Raw genomic sequence first — 15054 nt, forward strand, 5'->3', positions numbered from 1 at the left:
TACAACTACCCTCTGTGAGTCTGGAGGAGTTTGAATATCCTTTGTAAGCTTTGAGCTTGGAAGCCCACAAGACGGATACTGGAAAATCCAGATTGCTGAAAATTCACATTGCAACACCTAAATGTAAAACCTCCAAAGGGAAAGAACCTTTGCCCAAAAAGTCAAAGAACATGAAATCAACTAAAGTCTCAAAGAACTGTGGCTCTAGAAAATTCCTCCAGAAATTACAAAATCAGGTGTCGTCTTCCCACGAGGATCCAATAGAGGAGAAGATCCCCACTCAAACATTAGGTACAGCGCTTTTGGGGGCTCCTGTAAAGGGTTGTCAGGGGTCAGTTCTGCCATTTTCCATCAAGGCCTGCTGCCAAGAAAGTGGGGTAGAGCCTGTGGATTGTAGACTACCAACAATGGCCTTCAACGAGCTTGAAAAGGTTGATGAAGAACCTAGTGAATTATTGGATTCTTTGGATTTGCTCTCTGAAGGGCTTACTCTGGCAACAATGTTGGCTAACCCGCTGACTATTCACAAAGTAATAACGTTGGATGAGAGGCAGGACGGAAAACGTTTTTTGAGGGACGCAACTGTAAAATTAGTTCCAAGTGTCACTTTTCAAATCTCTGCAGGACAGAAGCCTAAAGGGATGTGGGGCCTTACAGCCTTGGAGCAGATCCTGAATTTGTTTGATCCAGCAACTTTAACTCGAGAAAATGTCTTACATCTGTTCTCTCATGTGCTAAACTTAAGGCTTGTCTTTTCAATAAAGATTGAGAGGGTGGAATTCCCAGATTTCACCAGATCCGACTTGGTGGTCTTGCATATTGAATCAAGACGTAGCTGAGAATTGCTGTTGGGGCGGGAAGATGCTCTTAGAGCTCTGGGCTTTGATGTCTTTACATGTTACTCTTCTAGTGAGAATAAAAACAAGAATGGCAAGGAGGCAGGGCACATAGAAAGGGTGTTTTTTGTGTTTCCTCAAGCAGGGAGAAAAGTTGTGCTAAAAAAGAAAGTGGTTTTGGATGGTCATGCTCAAGATGATTGGCAATGGTTACCAGGTTGCATTATGAAAGATCAAACAAAAAGGGGTGTAAGCTTTAGGGCATAGGAGCTAGGGGTAAGATTGGCCTCATGGAATACCAGGGGGTTTAAACACCAATGAGGGACGGGGCAGATATGAGGCTATTATAAACGTACCAAGTTGTCAATCTACAGGAAACCTGGTTAGCAGATGCTCCTGTGCTGGATCGTTATGAGGTTTTTAGCAAAGCCTCTGCAGACCAGCTGGGGTCTTCGTGTCAGCCTTTAGGTGTGGCATGGGTTAGTCCTGCAATGTGATTGAAATGGATCACCCTGGTATTCTAGCAATTTCTGCTTCTTTGAAGGGGAAAAATGGGGGTGGGCTGAATGAATTTCTATTGTTACATTTATTTTGGAATCATCAGGAGTCCCATGTGAAGAATTTTGTCTCCTGTGTGGAAAGCACCTTATGTGAGTGGCTAAGTGAGGGGAAAGCAACCAACATAATCCTATTTGGTGATTTATATTGTTTTTGTGGGAGAGTGATACTCAATCTGCACAAAGTGCCTATGTTGGCAAAGGGCTCAAAGAGACGGTGGTGGTCAGATTTTGCAGGATTGGGATCTCCATTGTTTGAATGTGGTAATGTCAGGTAGGAATACATGGTAATGGCGCCTCTTCAACTTCAGACAATTGTTTTGTCTCACGGCCACTAATACATACGTTAGAGGACTTTGTTTTTCATAGGACATCTTGTAGTGATCACTCCCTGCTGGGATGTCCTTTTAATTGGTGGGTCTGGAAGAGAGCAAAATCAGTGCCTTCCCATCTGTGTATAAAGAACACAGGAAATCGGCTGTTATAGAATGACAGGTCTACCTCCAAATTTAACGATTTCCTAAAGGGTTGGTTGGATTCTGCTTCAGTGGTGTCCGTTGAAGATGCCCTTTCAGCTCAAAGCTTTGTTCCCTTTATCAAAGGAGGAATTAGAGAGATTGCGATAAGGGCCGCAGGTTTCTCCGGGAAAAGAACTACTGATCATTTATTCAATGCTGCAATTCAGGGAAGAAAAAGAAAATTGAGGATGGAGCTAAGGATGTTGAGGAAAGAGACTTTGGCTGCTGTGTAGTGGGTTAAAGACAGAAAACTGAAGCAGAAATTTAAGAACTGGGCAAAATGTCAGACAGGTCGTATATTGAAACTAGAGGGAGAGAGGATTCTCCAGATTCTGAAGGTCAAAGATACTAAAGAATTCTGGAGAGTAATGAATGACAATCCCGGCCGACAAAAATTCATGCAGACAAATGGCATAGCAGATGAGGTGTGGGTAGAGATTATCGAGAGAGCGTATGCTCCGGAAAACAACATTGTCATTGGTGTTCCACTGCTTGAGTTTGGTAGATGGTACCTTGAACTAGATAAGGAGTACATCTAGCACCTGATAATGGCATCGAAATCCTTGAGGGAGGCAGGACCAGATGGAGTCTCTAACTTCATAAAGAAGTCTGACCCGGTCTTGTGGGAAGATATTCTATTTGTTTTGTTTCAAAACATCTTGCTAAATAAAAGGATTCCAGATTCCTGGAGGGTTGCTATTTTGGTGCTTATTTTCAAGAAGGGCGCTAGGCTTTCGCCTAAGAACTATAAGCCTATAGCCCTTCTTCACTCATGCAGTAAGATCTTCTCTACCTTGGTGATTGAGGGCCTGAATGAGTGTCCATCAAAGCCAGATGTGTACACCCCAAACAGTCTAGTTTTAGTAGGGGCCTTGGGACTCAGGTGAACGGCCTTATCTTGTCCATGTTGGTAAGCACAAGAGATCTGATAAGAAGCCACTTTACCTTGTTTTTGTGGACCTCTCCTCTGCATTTTATGGGGCAGTTGGTTCATGCGTTCATTTCATTTATGGACGCACATGGTCTTGTTATAAACTGTCAGGAGTTCTGAGGCACAACAGCAAGCCAGTGTGGGTATGCAAATTAGCTCAAATGCAAACCCTTTTCTCCAGGAAATTGTCTTTGTCTAAGAGGGCAGAAGTCCATTTGAGTCAAGTCAAACATTCCACAACGCCACCTAGTATCCATCACTTGGAAGGTCACCTCCAGTTCTGAACCACAGCAGCAAGGCATTGTGGGTATGCACATTATATATATGAATATATATCTATCAGAAAACAACAATATAGCTAGGTACAAGAGAACTGAATGCACTCCAGAGAGCAAGCGACCCTCCAAAATAGGCAGACTGCAAGGAAAGACACCGTCGAAACTCACCAATCGTAAATATTTAGTCTTTACTGGTGCAAAGGAACAGAAAAAAGAAAGTGCTCGGAAATTGACACATTTCGCGGCTATCCAGCCACTTGATCACAATGAGGAGTGCGTGAAACAGAAGGGTATTTAAAACTGTGCTGGCTGCTCTGAGGTTCTGAGAAAAAGTAAACATAGTAAAAGTACACAGAAAGAATGACATTGTTAAAGCAGTAATCAAAGCAGACATCTTGCAATGGGTGACAAGCTAATGTAATGCACGGGACACTGTATTAAAATAAGTAAAGCTAAATACAGCATATGCTAATATATAAAATAAAAGCTAACGAACACTGATCATGACTTGATAAAATTACACAGCATAATCCTTACTGAAGTCTCAAACGTTCGCTAAAATGCGTTATGCGCAGTTGCTGAACCCATATTACCATAAGGACTTGGGCTGTGTCAACAAGCTTGTATCAACCAAATAACAGCATTGGGTGTGATTAGCTCTGATGATGTGCACTGTGCATGAATCTAAGAGACCAACACGTAATGCATGTATGATAAAATCATAGCAAGTGCAAATATGCAAATAAAGTGCTAAGTGCCAGGTTATACCACAATGTCATCCGTGATGAAACGAGTCTCTCATAGTAAAAGGTTTTTACCAGTCAGAGAAAACAGCTTGTGGGAAACGAATAATAATATCTACACAATGTTAGTTCTACCAAGACAATGAACAGCTTAGTGCTAAACCAGTGATATATAAGTTTAGTAATACATGCTCAGGTTTACAGAAACTACGTCCTGATGGGACTAACAAGTACCGTATGTTCCGGCGTATAAGACGACCCCCAACTTTTCCAGTTAAAATATAGAGTTTGGGATATACCCGCCCTATAAAACGACCTCCAACTTTTGAGAAGATATTCCTGGGTTAAAAAGTCATTTTATACGCCGGAACATACCGTATGTAAAAAAGTCGTATTCACATTTCGGAAGCTGCAACTGTTAAAAACCAAATGGGATGACAAAGCAGTTTGTGCAAAAATGTGCAAGTAAACATATCTGCATAAAAATGCATGTGCAGGGGGCGTGGCTCGGAGCGGCCGCGAGCGGCATGACTTCTTAGGAGCTCCTGCGAGGCCTACTGCACTAACACTATTGCCGCCGCTTCCAGACCCCGATTTTACAAGCAAATGGAAGGGATGATGTTTGAAGCCGGGATGCGGCCGCCGGCCGGGCGGGTCCCCGCACCATGGCCGATTTGTGACGGTTCGGCATGTTTTTCTCACCGGGACCCACTCGCTCTCAAAATGGCGACAGCGACCCGAGCCGCCGAAGCTACTCCATGAGGGAGAGGCACAGGCTCGTTAATCCAACTGCTGCCGATTTACGCCCCCAGCTCGTCTTCCCGCACTGGCTCAGCCCACCCAGTATGTTTCCCTGAACCCGACATCTTCAACCGCACTCCAGCAACCCATACGGCACTCTCGGACAAGTGAAAGCGAAGGCGGCGAGTCGCCAATAACCTGCGCGATCCTCGTCTGATACTACGCCGGGGCCGACGAGGACTCCGGGGGCCCCCCCAGCCCAATCTTCCTGCCTGCACCTCGCCCCTGCTTTCCCCCATCCTACGGGTGGTTCGAACATTTGCGGCTCTCCACCCCCCCCCCCCGGCTGCGGACAAGCGGGGCCTGCTACTCCGGGCGGAGCAGAGAACGGAGGAGCGGAGGGGCGTCGGGGGGCGAGCTTCACGGGCCCTCCGCCTGAGGCTCCTCGGCATCGGCTCCCCCGCCTCCACCAGGGCGGCCAGGCGGCACCTCGGGGCGACTCACCCGGACCCCCAACAAAGACCAGACAGAGCTGCCGGAATCCGCACAGAGTTTCAGCCCAGCAGAGTTACGGGAGCTCCCACAGGACTGCCTGCCCAGCATTCTTAGCAGCCCCAATCCACAACGAAGAGTGCTCGTGCTCCGAGATCTCGTGAAAGAGACTAAAATCTCTGAACCCCCTGAACAGCACTGCAAAGCAGCCCCCCTTGAGGTGAGGAGTGGGGGGAGCAGGGGGAGCCCCCACTTGAATCCAACAGGTCCTGAGGCCTGGGCCCGCACAGACTACCGATCTTTACCAGCACCATCAGAAGGCACTTCCAAGCCCCCTGGCCGGTCTCCGGACTCCGGCCCCAAAGTAAATTTTGCAGCAGGACGCAACAACAACTATGTTCTTACGAGCCCAAGTCAGCAAGCTCTCTTTCCTAGCAGACTCTCAGTCCCGGTGGGGGGACACGGATCAATCCTCACCTAATGCAAAAGAAACAGTCAACGTCAACTTCTAGTGAGATAAGGATCCTCACATGGAATGGCCAAGGCCTGAATTTGCCATGAAAACATAAATCAGTGGAACACAGACTGGGGCAATTATCGGGAGACATCATCCTTCTTCAAGAAACTCACCTGCTACAGGAAGATGAACACCGGGTGAGATTCAGCGGGTACAAAAGAGCATACTTCGCCTCCTCCGGCAAGAAGAAGAGAGGAGAGGCAATCTTACTAAGTGACAGAGTCCCACTGTCATAGATCACCATAAGGAGAGACCCGGAAGGACGCTTCCTCCTTCTAAAGGGCTTTTTCGAAGAACTCCCAATCACTATCGTTTCAGTGTATGGCCCCAACACATCTAAAGCCAACTTCATCTCAAACCTAATACCAACCATTCTAGCTTTCCGCGAAGGCCACCTGTTCATGTGCGGGGACTTCAATTGCATGCCAAATCCACAATTGGACAAAACCTTACCCCCCCACAAACACAGACTTCGCAGAAGCACTATCAATAGCCAAATTTCTCAGAGAAACCGAATCAGTTGACGCATGGAGGCTATTCAATGGCACTGCGAGAGACTACTCTCATTACTCATGTGTGCATAAAGGATTTTCAAGAATCGACCTCATACTAATACATGGAGTTTTGTTCCCCTGTCTTAATAATGCAGAAATCCACACCTGCATGATATCGGATCATGCCCCAGTATCTGTTAACCTAGCCATCTCAGGCCAAAAGCAGCCAGCCCAAAGATACTGGAATCTCAATGGCCCTCATTACAACACCAGCGCTAAACCATGGCGCTATTAGCACCATGGTTGGTGCCGGTGTTGTAACGGGTCCGCCATGGTTCAATGGGGAATTACCACCCCATTCCAAGGTTGGCGGGGCGGTAATTCCCCCATTGAACCATGGCCCTTCCCCATTCCCATTTTCGCCCCATAGGGCTCTATGGGAATGGGGAAGGTGCTAAGTACGGTACCGCAAATTGCGGTACCGTACTTAGCACCAAGGTCCCTTTTCGGGTCCCTACTTTAACGGCTGGTGTATACCAGCCGTTAAGGTTGGGTCCCGCAAAGGGACCTCGTAGTAAGGCGCTAAGTGTTTAACGGCGCTGCAGCCTTTTACGGCGCCGTTAAACACTTAGCGCCAGGGTCGTAATGAGGCCCAATGACTCACTGCTATTAGATGAATGCATCAGATTGGAAGCTGAAGACACAATCTCCAACTATTTCGAAGAGAACGCTGAAAATAGTTGTCAGAGGCACACTAATTAGTGCCGGAGCGGAACAGAGGAGAGTCTCAAACATCATGTCAGCTAAATTGGAGGAAAAGGTGAAACAAATGGGGGATGAACTGAAACGGCATGTCTCCAGAAAAACGGAAAGAGCCCTGAGGAAAGCCAAAACAGCACTCGAATTTCACTGCGCTGACCGTACGGCCAAATCCATAGCGTTCACAAGGCAAGATACATGTTAGAATGGGAAAAGGACCTGGGTAAAGAAATGGATATCGAGGTCTGGGAGAAAATCTGGACCAAGATGCACAAAAGTTCACAATGCATCACAAACAGGGAAGGGGGCTACAAACTCTGCTATAGGTACTACTTAACTCCGGCTCAAATCAACAAGGCCAATCCGAATATTCCCGGAACCCGCTGGCGCGGGTGCCCGACAACCGGCTTACTATTCCACATGGTATGGTCATGCCCGAAAGCAGAAATATACTGGAGAGAGGTAATCAAACACATCAAGGAAATCTCTGGACTGTCTATCCCCTGGGATCCTGGAATCATCCTGCTGGGCAACACAGGCAACAGCGCTTTCCCACTCTCAGGCCATATCCCCCGGCTATGCACACACCTACTCCTAGCAGAAAAAATGTGCAATGGCCCGGGTGTGGAAAGACAAAGACGGACCCTCAGTGGCACTTTGGTGGACTAAATGTTGGGACATAGCGGTCGCCGAAAAGATTACCGCAATCCGATCAGGCTTCCTGAACAGAGCCCTAAACATATGGGACACATTCTTGGACTATGCCGCCAAGTTCCCGGCCCTCACCAGAAGGCCTCCACTAACACGATGGCTCCAAAGCAGCCCGCTTTATTGAACTACAACCCCCCGCCATAGGATTCCAATACACTGATTCCCACCTGGCCACTGCAGACAAAACGTTCCATGAACTATAGTGTCCAGACCACTAACTCGATCCCCTCCCCACCGATCCCACCGAGAGACATTATCATATTTATATACCTATCAATTGCTGATTTGTTGCTGCCGCTATGCTCATTGTAATGCCTATGTGTAAAGCCTAATAAAATGTTGTTATGAAAAAAAAAACGCATGTGCAAACAATCTCAATAGAGTACATAGAATAAAGTGCATTGTGCTTCATACATTTTGCTGGAGCTAGCACGGACATACCTGCACAGAAATTGTATGTGCACAAAAAATATGCAAGACACTGCATCAAACAAAGTGCATCAGATAAAGTGCATAGTGCACAAAGGTATCAGACATCAAAATGAACAACTTCAAAGTACACAAAATGCCCAGCACGAAAAACTTTGATATACATGTAAAAGTTACCAGACCGATCGTTCTAATACATAGGCAAAACATATTAACCTAATACCCCTGTCGAATACACTAAAAACATCTCCTCAACGAAAATAGACTAATAAAAAATAAGGGAAAATAATATCCCATAGTAAAAAAATAGAAAAAGAAGAGCATAAATCTACCAAAAACAATTCATAAGTCAAGAATAAGGGAAAGGAAGGAGCAAAAAAGAGAGAGCCAGAAAAACAGAAACAGACGTGAGATTTACAATCAAACATGCCACGGTGTAGATGACAAACTGATTAATCAAAAATTATACCTCAAGCCAACTTCTGAAATAAAAGAAAATGAAAAATGGAAAAGGAAAGAGTTTAATCAATGTGAAAACTTCAATAAACATAACCTACATCTCTTAGGCACCCAAGAAAGTATAAAGCTCCGCATCAAGGTTTGTCCTTGGGGATTTTTTGTTTCAAAATCAAGAATGCATTTGGTCTCACATTGTCTCAGAAGCAATTCTCTGTTACCACCTCTCAGTTGCTCAGAAATGGATTGAATCCCAAAGAAAGCAAAGCCGTCCAATTTGCCACCATGAACTTTCTTAAAGTGCATCACCGTGGTATAAGTAGGATCTACATTTTTGATGGCCCGAATATGTTGTAAGATCCTCAATTTTAGATTGCCTTTAGTGCTGCCCACATACCATTTCCCACAAGAGCTGCTAAGAATGTAAACCACAAGGTTGTGTCACATGTGATTCTAGATTTAATCAGTATATCAGAAACCAAAATTGGATGGCGAAAGCTAGTCTTATTGGCAGCAAATTGGCATGCTTTGCATTTGGTACATTTAAAAAACCCTGAACTCGGGTTGTGAGCCAACTTTCAGCCCGTGAGATAACCGTAGGCCTCATATAACTGGATACAAGGTTGTCCTTGAGCAAAGCAGATTTTTGAAAAGTGATGTTCACCCTTTCGCCTAGTAACCCGTTCAAGTGCTCATCCAAGTTTAGCACATGCCAATGTTTGCTAATGATCCGTCGTATGGCACCGGATCCATTACCATAGGTCAAAATCAGGCGTGAATGTTTCTCAATTGATCCAGTTTGATTGGATATCAAAAGTAATGTTCTATCTTGCTCACAGCCTTTCATGTATTCTCTTTCCAGGAATTTCTTGGGATATCCACGCTGATCAAATTTGTGAGCCATAAATGCACATTCAGTGTCAAAATGTTCAATTTTAGAGCAGTTTCTCCTGATAAGAATGTATTCACCATAAGGTATGCTCCATTTAAGGGGTGCTGGGTGATTACTTTTGGCAAGCAGTGGTATATTAAAACTGCTCGGTTTTCTGTACAGTTCTGTGACCAGCTTGTCTTGTGCCACTGTAACCAGAATATCTAAAAATACGATATCGGTCTTGCTGTGGTTTTCACTAAATTGTTAGTTGAGCTGATTTACATTAAGAATCTTCACAAATTCCTGCCATTCAGTCAAAGTACCATCCCAGATGACGAACAAGTCGTCAATATACCTCAGCAACAGTGCAATCTTTTTGGTATATTTACTGTTCTTTGGGTGCCACACCTCAAACTTCTCCCACCAGACCATTGTTAGGTTGGCGTACGAGGGGGCACATGTAGAGCTCATAGCTGTCCCCTGGAGCTATATATATATCCAAAAAAACGTTTTGCCTGATGTAGACCTGATCAAAAAACATCTTTCTTAGCAAAACCAAACTTACAAAGCACTCAATCCAACTATTTCAGTGCAAATAGCTTTATTATATTAAAAACATCATCATTAATGTATTGACCAGCATGGACTTCAAGAAAATTGGCATTTACAAGTCAAACACTAATCTTTGGGACATAATATAGACGAAGAATTGTACACCTTTTTGGGAGAATAATCATAGTTTGTGCCCACAGAAAGATGGATCTACCAGCCACTCAGGGACGAGACTCATATATTCCACATGCTATGATTGAAACCTGCTAAATCATGAAGTTTCAATATGGACAAATTGAGGGAAATGGTTTGATTGTGCAACCATGATGTTAATTTATGCTATTGTGAATTGATTTTTCTTACCGTGATTGTTCAACAAAGAGTCAGTTATGGGAAATAGACGTTTGTGTATTATGTCTATAAGATAAGACTGTGATCAACTGTTTCTTACCAGCTATGTAGTATGAATTGTAATTTTTGTTTTTAACACCTCCGTGCAACCGGTTAGTTTGCAGGGAGGTTTTTAAGCACCTGGTCTACGGCAAACATTAGAGATTCTGGCTATTTTAGTGACAATGGATGGGCCGCAGGGTCTAATCCAACAGATGGTGTTTTGGAATGAAATCTATCTTGCCCAAGTTCGCATATGTATTTGGTCTAATTCTGCAACGGGGTTTAATCATGATGGGCTTGTTTCAATACTTCTGTTTGAAGGGGTGTGAATGTGACAAAACATATAAAAACATTTTTTGTAATCCAGAGAGCTGCCATAGGGGCAGTTAAGGCATGACAGTAAGGTCGTGTGGCTTCCAGGTAGAATGGGTGCTCCTTCACTTGTTAATGAGGATCTGTTATAGTTGGGGAATTACATATTAATGTAATAAAACATAATGGAACTAATTTGATGCCCACCATTATACATCAGTGGTATCCCCCGTTTCTAATAAATATTATACATTCCCGTTGTCCATAAAATTAAGTTCAAAAGTTGCCGACTTTGCCCTTACCTCCTAGAATTGACAGTAGGTATACCTCGGACTAGAGTGCGGAACAAGGGAAACCCGGGCATTATGCTCAGGATTCCCGCTGCTAGTGTTGCACTATGCAATTGAAATGATGGGAGTAGAAATGTAATATTGTTCATTCTACAGAATAGTGAGAATTAGGCAAAGTTCGTTATTAATTTACTTTTGAACACTAATTTGCACATTGTATTCAACGCACTGATATGAAGCATGCAAATTGATGTAAAAATACAATTTTTTTAATTACGGGAATGTGTGAGGAATTGATGACCATTATTTATAGATTGAACAAAGGCAGTTGTTTTGTAATGGGCTCAAGAAAACATTGTAGTCCTCTTTCTATGACTATGAACGACCAGAATCAAAGAGCTTAAATGTATGCGGTGGCCAGGGGGGAACCATGTGATCAAGCTACAGGAAGTAGCGAAACGCGTCGTCCCGTTGTTGGCCTCCCATGTTGTGTTGCCGGACTAGGGTTGTTAACCCTGATTTTAAACACTTTTTGTAATCGTGAATAAACTTTTTTGGAATAAAGGATACGTTTTAATTGAAAAACGGATGGTTCGCAACCCATTCTTTCAAGGTAAACCCTGCATTGACACCCGTTGCACTCCCATTCTGTGCAGTGCGGCTCATATTTCCAGCAAGAGAGCTCTCTTGGCGGAACGCAATCTGATATGTATATCCAAAAAAACGTTTTGCTTATTACCAATGTAGACCTGATCAAAAAACAAAACCAAACTTACAAAGCACTCAATCCAACTATTTCAGTGCAAATAGCTTTATTATATTAAAAACATCATCATTAATGTATTGACTAGCATGGACTTCAAGAAAATTGGCATTTAAAAGTCAAACACTAATCTGTCTGCCCCACGCGTTCCACCGCTATGCAGGGACTTCCTCAGTTGAAGTGAATCAATTTGTTTAGTGCAAGCCTTTTTATATTTGTACTCTTTTTGGGAACTCATGTGACTTATTTTGGAGGTAATCCTCTACCTAGCTGAAATGCTAGCTGCCATCTTGGACCTATATAGTTATTCTAATCCATATGGACAAAAACATGTAAAGGGCCCATAGCTCTGTCTGTTCTAACAGACCATTACCATTTGCGGCTTCCATTTGAGTAAACATAATTGTACTATATTGTGCTGCTATAATGGTTTGCTCGACCTGCAAGTCAAATATTTGTTATTTAAATCACTAAAGTGTAGTACTGCGTGTACTGAGTGTTAGACTCTATAATGCCATAAATCTAAGATGCGGTGCGGCGGCTCCCATTTAAAGCGCTGATAATTATTAGCGCTTTATTTCTGTCTCCCCAAGTGGGTAAACATTATTTAAAGTGATGCGTGATGCTTTGAATGCACAGGATGATGATTGGATATTATGCCATCACCTTTGCCCCAGACAATAGAACCTCAGAATCCCCAAGTGGGCTAAATAATCCTATTTAAAGTGACATATGCTTTATGCAGTGCAGAACGTTGCAATAGCTCAAATTACCTTATTCGAGCCATATATCCTGTACCAAAGGTTTTCCCAGCCCTATTACCCATCCTTCAACATTGGGCTTCATCACAGCAGGTAAGCATTATCAACAGCTGTCATGTGTCCCTCTGATGTCCCCCACTGTGTAGGATTTGTTTTCGGTTCACATTCGGTTTCCATGCCAGTATTTGAGCACCTGACGTGCACTGGATTACCAAACCTGCTCTGTGCATGGAACCGCAAATGGAGCTTAGAATGATTGTGTAATTACTCCCTTGCCTTTGAAACTTCCCAAATCATCTTTGAGGTTGATTTTCTTGGAGATTTCACAAACGGCTGAACCTCTTTACCATGTCTTAGTGGTCACATGTCTCATTGGGAAAAAGTCTGGTCCTGCCCTAACAGGGAGAGCCACTCACTCCCTTGAATACACTTTGGATTACTGGGATATTTCTGGGGGATCTTCCATATCCTAACTGCAGGGGTTGCGCCACAGTACAGGTGGACTTCCCTGGCCCGAGAGATCCCCAGTCTCCCCCTTGGGATAATTAACATGTGCCCTTGGCATAGAGCTTACAGTTCCATTTTGCCAAGCTTCTTTTAACATAAGTATTACTTCAAAGGACAATATATTAAAAGTAAACGTGCAGTGGCCACTTTGCCAATTTAATATGATGTCTAGCGTAACATAATTTTCAACCATACTTCACTTTGTTTGCACATTCATTTGCGATTTCATGACTTATTTTCAATTTGAATAGCAACTGGTGTGCCTCATGTTTGCTCTTATAATGATGTTCTGTGTAATAACTGTATTCCCTTGTAACGCTGTTGCCAAATCAAATCATGTTTAAACTGAGCCTTGTCTCCTTTTTGCAGGATTGGAAGGATCACCAGCACATCTGTGGGCAGGTGGCAGCTGTGACAGTGCAGACAGAAGTGCAAATCACGGCAAATGACATTGAGAAAGTGGTAGTGTGACAGCATTTAATAAATTACCCAGAGATATTGAACCTGAGTTTCAATTGCAAATCTCATCAGAAGTGCTGGTCATGGGATGCGACCCCGTGCACATGGTTAAAAACGGACTTAACTCTGTCTGAGAGACGGTGCTTTTTACAATGCCAAGAGGAAAGGACATTTCAGCACACCAGCCGCATAGAGCAAAGATATTGCCAACAGATCCAGTTTTATCTCAAAATCAATCAGACATTCTGGACGCTTTCCTGTGTCAATTCGCTCTACTGACTTTGTGGTGGCCATGCCTCCCTCCACAATCACTTGCCAAGTTGTGATGTATAATGTAGCCTGGTCATTCAACTCTACTCTCACGCCAGCATGCAACATTGCTTCCGGGATCAGCCCTCGGAGGGGCCCTGCATAGTCTGAACAGTAGAGAAGAGAGGTCAATGATGTGTTTTTAACACCAGAATAAAGACTGTGTCCATGAACTCTTGTAATTAAAGTGAAGTCAGGTTATCGTGCATTATTCAGTGCTTCAAAATATATTGCTGCTCTTTTTTTCTGAGATAATGGAAGAGTGCATTACACAATGTGGCATCCACCTTAAGTTCAAAACCATGTCATTCCAAGGTACATAATGCGAAGTGCAAGGTGTGAGTTTTTATTTTGTGACGTGAAATTATATTTTTGTAAAAGAATATTCAAGTTGTGCAGTCGCATTGGATTTCAAAAATTCTATGTGGACCTACACCACTTTTACAACTTCATATCTTGAAGTTAATCAAATAACCCCCCCCCCCCCCCTTCACTGCACAAAGAAGGATTTAAATGTTGATGAAAGATCTTAGGCCATATCTTATTGAACTCAGTGCATTAGCCCAACTAGGAAAAGAGGCCTTTATTAGCTGAGATATCCTAGCCCTTGTTTCATTCAAATTCACTGTTTGCCAAAGTTACTCATTATTCTTTGATAGGACAGTCCTACAAGATCCCTAAAGGACAGAGTGAAGATGTATTGGCTGACAATACAGAGCCACTCACAAATATTGTAACATAAGGCTGCGTGTAAAGATGTCATTGTCCAGTTTCTGTGGGATCAGGATTTCCAAGGAATTGTAGGAATGAAAGCATTTTGCGCTTGTGCACTGGTAGGTAAAATAGAGCAATGCTAGATGTTATTGTACCCAACTAAAGGTATACCTTTATTGACCTGTGGAGGATGAATGGCTGAATGGATTTGTTTGCATTAGAACTTCTGTCCATTTGGTCATTCACAGATCCCTGTAGTGGGTGCATTAGTCCACTGAGTCATAGACCTTGCCCATGTTGGCAAACATGAAAAATGTGTTGCACAGCCTGGATGGGCAGGGCCAAGAAGCTGAGGCATAGAGAGGCGGAGTCCTAGGGGGCAAAGGCTGCCTTGTGATGCCCAGGGCACAGCCTGCAACATTAAATACAGAGGAGGGCAAGAGTGTGGAGTGGAAAGCTGCCCGCTTCATGAGTTAACTGGAATCAGTGTGCTAATAGGTGAACGCAATTAAAATCATGCGAGTGCCCTCCTACCGGTTATCTGAGATGAAGTTGTCAGTGAACATCTATATTTATAAAAGTGAAAATGTGTGGGTTTGTGGCATGGCGAAGCGTTGTTCCTTATACAATTCCACACTGTTTCACCAATCTGCACCAA

General features: G+C 43.6%; 1 protein-coding gene across 1 annotated transcript in view; it reads left to right on the forward strand.

Annotated features, from left to right (window-relative positions):
* Positions 1-13883, forward strand: part of DEAF1 (DEAF1 transcription factor) — a 364344-nt gene extending 350461 nt beyond the window's left edge. The window contains exon 12 of the mRNA XM_069624041.1: positions 13284-13883. Coding sequence (XP_069480142.1) covers positions 13284-13385 — 102 coding nt within the window. The 3' untranslated portion in view covers positions 13386-13883. The remainder of the gene's footprint in view (positions 1-13283) is intronic.
* The last annotated feature ends 1171 nt before the right edge of the window (positions 13884-15054 follow it).

This window comes from Ambystoma mexicanum, chromosome 11 (assembly GCF_040938575.1).
Source record: "Ambystoma mexicanum isolate Mex_15411 chromosome 11, UKY_AmexF1_1, whole genome shotgun sequence".
Lineage (NCBI taxonomy): Eukaryota > Metazoa > Chordata > Amphibia > Caudata > Ambystomatidae > Ambystoma > Ambystoma mexicanum.